Here is a 10,795-nt window from a genome sequence, read left to right as displayed (position 1 = left end):
ATTCTCTTCTGGAGATTTAATAACCCCAGAAAATAGACCTACTGATACTGACACTTTTAAGTTCCCTGAAACAAAAGCATTTCACTATCAGATCAACCCAGCGAAGCCCACCAACATACATAGAGAACTTCTAGTCATATTTTTAGTGTCTCTTTCTTAATATGAAGAGTCAAGATAGCCAACGATCACCAGGTATTTGAGGAAAGCCTCCGATATGAAAAGTAGCATCAAAACAACAAGGAATGCAGACGAAATCAGGAGCACAGAGAAATGAAGGGGAAGAAATAGTTTTAAAGGGAGGAGATAAAAATAAAGAAAAAAAGAAAAAAAATGTTATCAGAACCAAATGATATGAGTTTTCAAGTTTAAAGAACCCATCACTGCAGGACCCATCACTGCAGGACAGTGACTAAGTAAATTACCCTAAAGTATTGTGAACTTTTAAAGCACTGAGGCTACAAGAGGATCTTGAAAGTTTTCAGAGAAAGAGAAATAATATAAAGGATAGGAAACTAGAACGGCACCAGATGTCTTAAAAATACCATTGTAAGCTACAAATATATGGAGCAATAAAAGACCTCTACACTGAAAGTAATAAAGTATTGCTGAAAATTTTAAGAAGACTTAATAAATAGAATGATGTAACATGTTAGTGGATTGGAAAATTTAATTTTATAAAGATGCCAATTCTGCCAAATTAGTTTGCAGATTCAACACAGTCCCATTCAAAACCTATCGGGGTGTGTGTGTGTGTGTGTGTGTGTGTGTGTGTAAATTAACAAGCTGATTCTAAATTGATATAGAAAGGCAAAAGGCCAAGAACAGTGAGGGCAGTATTGAAGAAGAACAAAGTTGGAAAATTTAGGCTACCAGATATCGAGTCCTATTATAAAGCTAAATCAATTAAGGCAGTGTGATATTGACAGAAATATAGATAAATTCATTACCTGATATATGACAAAGTTCATGCTGCAGTGAAATAGGGGAAAGAATTTTCAATACACGGTTCTGGGTTGTATAGATAGCCATACAGAAAACAATATGTATGTTGACCCCTACCTCACACCATACACAAAATCAATTCCACATTCATTGGAATTTAAAATGTGAAACATAACAGCTCACTGCAGTCTAGCATTCCTGGGCCCAAGCAAAACTCCTGCTTCAGCCTCCTGAGTAACTGGGACTACAGGCACATGCCACCATTCCTGGCTAATTTTTAAAAATTTGTTATTGGTAGAGACGGGGTCTTGCTTTGTTGCCCAGGCTGTTCTTGAACTCTTGGCTTCAAACAATGTCCCTGCCTCATCCTCCCAAAGTGCTGGCATTATAGATGTGAGCCATTGTGCCTGACCACAGTAACGCTTTTGAAAGAAAATGTAAGATAAAATCTTTGTGATCTTGGAGCTGACAACAATTTTTACAACAAAACACACACAAAATGCTTGCCATAAAAGAAAAGTTAATTAAATGGACTATATTAAATGAAGCATTTCTTTTTGTCTAAAGACATCATGAACATAACTCATAAGCAACTTATAAAGTGAGAAAAGATACTTACAATGTATGTATCTGACAAAGGACCTGCATTCAGAAAAAATTTTAAAACTCCCACAAATTAGGAACAGATAGCTAATAGAAAGTGGGCAAAAACTTGATCAGACACTTAGCAAAAACAGATGTCTAAATGGGTAATAAAATATATTAAAAGATGCTGAGCTTTCAGTCACTGGATAAATGTAATTTTAAACTACAGTGTGATAACACTGCACATCCACAGAATGATTACAATTTTAAGAGTTGGGAAATATCAAGAGTTGACAAGGATGTAGAGCAACCAGAACTCTCATACACTCCTGACGGGAGGATGAAATGTCAGAATAATTTAGAAAGCTGTCTTTTAGTGTCTGTTAAAGAGAAATATATGCATACTCCATAATCCAGCAATTCTGCTCCTAAGTACATACCTAACAGAAATGCGTCATATATTTACCATAAACTACATATTATAATGATCATAGCAGCATTATTATAATAGCCCCCAAATGGAAACTACTTAAGTTCCTATCAAGAATAAAAAGGATACATAAATTTTGGTATATTCACATAGTGTAAAACTACACATAAATGAGAATGAGAATGAATGGTCTAAAATTACATGCAACAATACAGATGAATCTCACAAATACACTGTTGAGTAAAAGAAGCCAGACATAAAAAATTAAATCCTATATGGGTCTATTTATATAAAAACAAAAGGAGGAATAACAAATCTATGGTGTTAGAATTCAAAATAGCACTTGCATGAGAGTGTTCTTTGGGGATATTGGTAGTGTTTTTTTATTTGATCTGGGTCCTGGATACACGAATGTGTTTGGTTTATTAACATTAATCTATACACATATGGTAAGTGAACTTTTCTGAATGTATGCTATACTAAAATCAAAAGTAATGGAAAAGGGGTGAAGTAGGAAATGTCTTCAAATATCTGACACACACAAAAAAGAATATGGTTTTCAGCCAGGCATAGCTGTGGACACCTGTACCTGTGGTCCCAGCTACTCAGGAGGCTGAGATGGGAGGATCACTTGAGCCCCGGAGTTTGAGACCAGCCTGGAAAATATAGCTTTTTTGCTTTTTTTCTTGTCTTTGATTCTTTTTTGGGGACAGGGTCTCACCCTGTCACCTAGGCTGGGATGCAGTGGCCAGTGGCACGATCACAGCTTACTGCAACCTCTGCCTCCCAGGCTCCAGCAATCCTCCCACCTCAGCCTCCTGAGTAGCTGGGACTACAGGCGTGCTCCACCATGCTCAGATAATATTTGAGTTTTTTTGTAGAGATGGGGTTTCACCATGTTGTCCAGGTTGATCTCGAACTCCTGGCCTGAAGTGATCTGCCCACCTCGGCTTCCCAAAGTGCTGGGATTACAGGTGTGAACCACTGGCCCGGCTGAATATGGTTTTCAAACTAGGATTCTATGCCCAAACTCTCAGTTAAGCATTAGAGTTGAATAAAGACATTTTTTCAGACACAGAAATCTCAAACATCTTACTTCTGATACACCTTTTAAGGAAGCTACTAAGTGCTCTATTAAATTGAGAAAGTAAATAAAGAAAGAGGAAAAAAATAGGATCTATGACTCTGGGGATCAAGACAGAGGAGGGAATCATTGGTATAATGAAGAAGGCAGGACCAGGACTTCAGCTATGTAGCAAGTCTAGAAAACAAAGAGCTCAGATGATTGGGGGATTGGGATGGGGGCAGGGAGCAGGACAGAGGAGGGAAATAGAACAGATATATTGTCTGATAAATTTCATCAAGTGGAGAGACCATTGTAGGTTGGGAAGATGTAGGCATTTAATAAAAAGACATAAGAGAGTAAATAAAATAAACCAACTAGAAATTTAAAAAAAAAAATAAGGAATGAGGGGAAGGAAGGATGAATAGTCAGAGTAAAGAAGATTTTTAGGGCACTGAAACTACTCTGTATGATTCTTTTTTTTTTTTTTTTTTTGAGACAGAGTCTCGCTCTATCGCCCAGGCTGGAGTGCAGTGGCCGGATCTCAGCTCACTGCAAGCTCCGCCTCCCGGGTTTACGCCATTCTCCTGCCTCAGCCTCCCGAGTAGCTGGGACTACAGGCGCCCGCCACCGCTAGTTTTTTGTATTTTTTTAGTAGAGACGGGGTTTCACCGTGTTAGCCAGGATGGTCTCGATCTCCTGACCTCGTGATCCGCCCGTCTTGGCCTCCCAAAGTTCTGGGATTACAGGCTTGAGCCACCGTGCCCGGCCCATTTTTAACTTTTACAAGTAGTTTAGTCTGCTTCCTACCAAAGCAGAATTTAGTACCCTGGTTCCCAGCAAGGGAGTGATTCCCAGCCCCCGCCCTTCCCACCCTAGGGGGACATTTGACAATGTTTGCAGACATTTCAGTATCATCACTGGGGGAGAATGCAGCTGGCATCTAGTGAGTACAAGCCAGGGATGCTCCTAAACATCCTACCAGGCACAGGACAGCCCCCATAGCCAAGAATTATCTGGTCTTGAATGTCAACAGTGCTGAGACTGAGAAGTTTGCTAGGTTTTGTCACAATATTGAAGATTGCATTGTGTTTGGTTACTAATATTATGTAGTAATCAAAATAAAATACCTAGAGACAAATCTTTAAGGTGTCATGCAAAAGATATTAATAAACAAAAACATATTTACTTTTATTTTTTATGGTCTATTTAAGCAACTTTCTTTTTAAAAAGACTAACTATATCACTTCATATTAATACATTGAAATAAATGTTTAAAATTTTTTTTGTAGAGACGGGGTCTCATTATGTTGCCCAGGCTGGTCTCAAACTCCTGGCCTCAGCCAGATGTGGTGGCATGCACCTGTGGCCCCAACTACTTGGGAGGCTGAGGCAAGAGGATCCCTCAAGCCCAGGACTTCAAAGTTACAGTGAACTATGATCACACCACTGCACTCCAGCCAGGATGACAGAGCGGGAGTCTGGTTCTAAAAAACAAACAAACAACATCAAACTCCTGGTCTCAAGAGATTTTTCCACTTCTGTCTCCTAAAGTGCTGGGATTACAGGTGTGAGCCACCGTGCCCAATCAGTACATTTTTTAAGGCAACTTTAAATCTTTTTAAAAAAACTTTCACTAGGTGTTTTTTCTTATTGTAGCTGAAATAAAGTTTAAACTCCTTTTTGAGGGAGAAATGGGCTTTTTCAGTACTGTATTTGCCTTTTCTTCCCTAGTGGTTTAACTGGGGTTTAAATCCCTTTCACTCTTTTCTTTAAATGAAAGCTTGGTTTTCTTTTTAGTTGTCTGAAATAGGTTTTTATAGTTTACAAATATAAGCAGCTGCCTTGCCTATAGGACACCTCCAGAGAGGCTCGTTATAGACTCACCCAGTCATCTTTTTTCATCTGAGGAGAATCTTCTTTCAAAATTTTATTGTAGGCTGGACGTGGTGGCTCATGCCTGTAATCTCAGCACATGTGAGGCTGAAGTGGGATGATCCCTTGTGTCCAGGCATTCGAGACACTCCTGGGCAACATAATAAGACTTTGTCTCTACAAAAAGTTAAAAAATTAGCTGGTTATGGTGGCATGTACCTGTAGTTCCAGTTACTTCCTGGAGGCTGTGGTGGGAGAATCACTTGAACCTAGGAGTTCGAGGCTGCAGTGAACTAAAATTGTGCCACTGCATTCCAGCCTCGGCGACAGAGCGAGATCCTGTGTCTCTAATATATAAAAATAAAAAAATCTAATTACGTCTGATTTCTATCATGCCTTTACCGTCTGTTTGGTACGCTGTTGTCTGCAGGCTAGAATGCGATGCTCTATTTCTCATCCATCTATCAGCTCCTGTGGTGTTGTCAATGGTTTATGAAATCCATCTATGCTTGGGATTTGCTATTCTGGTGTTTTGTCTCTTTTACTCACTCCTAGGTGACACTATTTCAATTCTCCTCCTTGTGGCACCCAAGCACATCTTAAAGTCATTCCTGTTTAGCATTATAAAATAAGTTAGAAAATTCTGAGCTGTTTCTGTTTGAGTCTTCACTTCCATGATCACCTTCAAAGTAAATCTTATTCCCTACATCCTTTTTGATTGTGATACTGATGGTTTTTCAGTTTATTTCAGGGCATAATTTTTTGTCAGGTACTTATAGATATCACACATCTTTTTTTTTTTTTTTTTTTTTTTTTTTTGAGACAGAGTCTCACTCTGTCGCCCAGGCTGGAGTGCAGTGGCCGGATCTCAGCTCACTGCAAGTTCCACCTCCTGGATTTACGCCATTCTCCTGCCTCAGCCTCCCGAGTAGCTGGGACTACAGGCGCCCGCCATGTTACCCGGCTAGTTTTTTTTTTCTGTATTTTTTAGTAGAGACGGGGTTTCACCATGTTAGCCAGGATGGTCTCGATCTCCTGACCTTGTCACACATCTTTTATTATTATTTTTTCTATGCAAAACTTATCAGTTAGGTTTGAGTATCCTTCCCCTTTATTTTGCTCATTAATTTTTTTTTTTCTGGTTCTTGTCGAAATTCATTGTTTCAAACTTTTCATGCTAACAAGATCACAGAGTGGTTACAAGCTCTGGACCCAGATTTCAGAGTCTGGGTGTGAATTCTGGCTTTGCCACTGGTTAGCTCTGTGACCTCGTGTAAGCTACTTAACTCTTCTGGGCCTCAGGTATAAAATGAAGATAATAGATCCTAACTTTAGAGTTGTGAGGATTAAATTAGTTAACCCATTTATGCCTAGTGTTCCATTACTGGAATGCTGAGTTTGTGGGGGTTATTTATATCCCACTGCTCAAGGTCATTGCCAACGTCTGATTTTTCACACAAAAAAATGTGCAACCTACGGCATAAATGGGTTAATACGTTAAGGCATATAGAACAGTGTCTGTCACTATATATGTAAATGCTAGTCATCATTATGCATTTTGTAGGTGGGTACGACCACATTGCCGGCTTCCAACTTTTCCCATAGGACCAACTGACAAATGAACTGAATAGTTGAGATTGACCACAGCCCTGTAATCAACATGGAAACTTGATGTGAGAACCAGTTCTATGTCTAACACTTCCAAATGAAGACTGCTGTTTTCCCAAAGCTTGGCATAAAAATTTCACTGAATCATTGTAATTAGATGAAATGGTAGAAATGTGTTTTGAGGTCTCTTAGTAGAAACGTGTTTTGAGGTCTCTTAGAGTGTTCTAGACTAAGGATCTACACAAAAACTATATATAATACTAAAAAAGAAAAATTCAAATGACCCATAAACATCTAAAACTATCTCCAACTTTTCTATTAATCGAAGTATTCACATTCAAACAATAAGAAGAAGATCAATTCCATATATTACATTAAATAAAATAAAATGAAAAGTCGGCCAAACATGGTGGCAGGCGACTGTAATCCCAGCACTTTGGGAGGCAGAGGGAGGTGGATTACCTGAGATCAGGAGATCAAGACCAGCCTGGTCAACAGAGTGAAACCCATCTCTACTAAAAATACAAAAAAAAAAAAAAAAAAAATTAGCCAGGCATGGTGGCGGGCACCTGTAACCCCAGCTACTTGGGAGGCTAAGGCAAGAGAATCACTTGAACCTGGAAGGTGGAGTTTGCAGTGAGCCGAGATTGCACTACAGCACTCCAGCCTGGGCAACAGAGCAACACTCTGTCTCAAAAAATAAAAAATAAAATGAAAAGGGGCAGGGCATGGTGGTACATACTTGTCGTTCCAGCTACCCAGGAGGTTGAAGTGGGAGGATCACCTGAGCCCAGGAGTTCGAGGCTGCAGTGAGCCATGATAGTGCCGCTGAATTCCAGCCTGGGTGACAGAGTGAGACATTGCCTCAAAATAATGATAATCATCATATAAACACCCGTGAAAAGAAGGGAAAACAATAATTAATTAATTAATTAAATGAAAAGCAATGACGATAAGGGAGAAGATGTGACGTAGCACATTCATACACTGCTGGTGGATTTTAAATAGGGATAAACTTTTAAGGCAATGTGTGTACAAAAAGCCAACTTTTTCATAGTCTTTGGATCAATAATTCCATATCTACGGATCTACTCTAAAGAAATAATGCAAAATTGGTGTGTTAGTTGCAAATATTTAATAACACTATGTGTAAAAATGAAGAATTTAAAACGACCTACTAGGCATCATGGGACTTAAATTGTAAGACTAATGGGCCTTATTAAAGAAGTATTATTGGCCAAGTGCAGTGGCTCACACCTGTAATCCCAGCACTTTAGGAGGCTGAGGCAGGGAGATCAAAAGGTCAGGAGTTTGAGACCAACCTGGCCAGCATGGTGAAACCTCGTCTCTACTAAAAATACACAAATTAGCCGGACATGGTGGCAGGTGCCTGTAATCCCAGCTACTCAAGAGGCTGAGGCAGGAGAATCACTTGAACCCGGGAGGTGGAGGTTGCAGTGAGCTGAGGTCACACCACTGCACTCCAGCCTGGGCAACAGAGCAAGACTCCATCTCAAAAAAAAAAAAAAGTACTATGATGACCCTCTGATATTTGCTGAAGGAAAGAAATCTTAAATTCCATTAAAATGACATTTACTTAGTAAATTGCTTATGAATGTATGCTTAAGTGAAAAAGCCAGATACAAAAATTATATGATGCAAGTATATTTTTAAATACTTAGGAGAAACACGAAGAAAATATGATTTCTATGTTAACAGTGTTTACTCTTTGGTTGTCAGGTTATTGGTGATTTTTTAAAATCTTGCTTTAAAAAATACTTTTTTGTATTTTCATATGTTCTAGGAAGAATAAATCCCCCTTTGCGATTTGATAGGAAGGAGGAGGAATTTGCCAGATAACGGTAGAATTTTTGAAATACAGAGAAGAATAAGCAGTGAAATTGACAACAGCCTAGGAGCCGAGTGAACCCGTTGGCCACTGAAAACCAGGATAGTCTGAGATAGGGCACCTGACTTTTGCCAGGAGATAGAAAATGCTTTAGAAAGTATTAATAAGGGTGTAGTGGGGAGTAGGCAGGAAGGGGGATGGTTAATAGGTACAAAAAAAATAGCTAGAAAGAATGAATAATCAACCCAATGACAGAACAAAAAGAAAAAGAAAAGGAAAAGAAAGAATAAGACCTAGTATTTGATAGCACAACAGGGTGACTATAGTCAGTAATAATTTAATTGTACATTTAAAAATAACTAAAAGAGTATAATTGAATCATTTGTAACACAAAGGATAAATGCTTGATGTGTGATACCCCATTTACCCTGATGTCATTATTATGCATTGCATGCCTATATAAAAATATCTCCTCTACCCCATAAATATATATACCTATGTGCCCATAAAAATTGAACGTTAAAAAATAATGTTTAAGTATAAACTACTGAATACAAGTAAGGTATGACAACTAAGTTATTATGATTGAATACCTAAAATATTTTTAATGACTGTATAAATGGAGGGTTTTACCTCTGGATTTTTTTTTTTTTTTTTTGAGACAGGGTCTCACTCGGTTGCCCAGGCTGGAGTGCAGTGGTGCAATCATGGCTCACTGCAGCCTCAACCTCCTGTGGCTCAAATGATCCTTGCACCTCAGCGTTCCGAGTAGTTGAGACTACGGGCACGTGCCACCATGCCTGGCTAATTTTTGTATTTTTTGTAGAGATGGGGCTTCACCATGTTGTCCAGGCTGGTCTCAAGCAATCCACCCATCTGGGCCTCCCAAAGTGCCAGGATTACAGGTGTGACCCACCACGCCTGGCCAGGTTTTACTTTTACTTCCTTTATCTTTTCTTCTACTTTTCTTTTTTTTCCTCTCTCTTTCTTTTCTTTCTTTTGACAGGGTCTTACTCTGTCACCCAGGCTGGAGTGCAGTGGCATGACCCTAGCTCACCATAACCTCGACCTCCTGGGTTCAAGCCATCCTCCTGCCTCAGCCTGCCAAGTAGCTGGGACAACAGGTGTGTGCCATCACGTCCAGCTAATTTTTGTATTTTCAGTAGAGGCAGGGTTTCGCCATGTTGCCCAGGCTGGTCTTGAACTCCTGAGCTCAAGCGATCCACCTGCCTCAGCCTCCCAAAGTGCTGGGATTACAGGAGTGAGCCACCGTGCCTGGCCAACTTTTATTATTTGCTACAACAATTAAAATGAATAAGGAGAGAAAAGCAAGAAATTTCCTAGCTCTCTTGGGAATTAATAAATGAGCTCTCAGAGAATTTTAGTGACTCGCCACTTCTCTGACATTTCAGATGACAGGCTTGTGCACTTAGGGCAAAGACTTCTTGTCCAACAGTCCCCTTAAATAGGTAGTCCACCTAGATCATAGAAACCAGACAGCTAGTTGTAACATTTGGGTTGTGATGGGATGTTTTAACTACTACTTTTGGGTCTATCATGGTTCTAGAAATTTAAAGGCACAAAATCAGCAGCTATAACTTGTAATGAAGGAAACTACCAAAAACAATGAATTCTAAGAAAACATTTCTTCTTTAAAATGTTTGGAGTACTTTCTGTAAATCAAGTTGGTTTTCAACTATAATGATTATTTTCCAGAGAGTGAAAAGGAAGTTTAAGAGGTGTTGTGCACCATGATTTAGATCAGAACGCCATCATAGTGAAGACTTTAATCAGTTTTGCTGCCTCCTTTCAGTCTAGGGTTATATCTGTAGCTTCCACAAGGGGCAGGGATTTCCATTCTTGCTATTTGTAAATGATGCCCCAGGGAGGCATTATGGAAAAGATCACGTTCCTTTGGGGTTGTTCACTGTGACTGTGGCCAAAGGATTCTTTCCAGTTACCCACCCGGATGGAATTTGGGGCAGCTTAGCAGCCTGGGCACTGAGATGATAAAGTATAAAACACTGAATTTCTATGTGTCAATGTGATTTGAGCTTTGCTCTTCATTTTTGATTATTCAATTAATCACATCCATGACTGTCTGAGCCTAGTGCTCCAAGGGCAGATACTTTCTTATTATTTTATTCCTAAATACTTTATCCAATTTAAAAGAAATCCACGGTGTGAATCTTTAGCCTAGAAAAATCAACATTCATTCTGCCAACAAATTGGTACATCGAATAACTAATTACTGAGTTTTGAATTTTATGATACTGCAGGAGTTCGACCAAGATGGTGACTGCAGTCATTCCACACCGGTTAGTGAAGAAGAAGATCCCAGTGGTGGTAGACAGGACTGGCAACCCAGGACAGAAGGTATGGGGCTTCAGTCCTTAATGTGTTTACAAAGATAACATGATCATATGGGCTTCCCTTCAATTTC

The 10,795-nt window shown here is 39.3% G+C and overlaps 1 protein-coding gene across 5 annotated transcripts in view; it reads left to right on the top strand.

Moving 5' to 3' along the window:
• The window catches only part of MAP3K19 (mitogen-activated protein kinase kinase kinase 19), a 58,759-nt gene that overhangs the window by 7,828 nt on the left and 40,136 nt on the right, over positions 1-10,795 (top strand). For all 5 annotated transcript variants that reach the window (XM_023193769.1, XM_023193772.1, XM_023193771.1 and 2 more), the window contains exon 3: positions 10,632-10,728. In XM_023193769.1, the coding sequence (XP_023049537.1) occupies positions 10,632-10,728 (97 nt within the window). The remainder of the gene's footprint in view (positions 1-10,631; positions 10,729-10,795) is intronic.

This window comes from Piliocolobus tephrosceles, chromosome 11, assembly GCF_002776525.5.
Source record: "Piliocolobus tephrosceles isolate RC106 chromosome 11, ASM277652v3, whole genome shotgun sequence".
NCBI lineage: Eukaryota > Metazoa > Chordata > Mammalia > Primates > Cercopithecidae > Piliocolobus > Piliocolobus tephrosceles.
The sequence above is the reverse complement of the archived record's forward strand: the minus strand, read 5'-3'. Positions and strand labels throughout refer to the sequence as shown.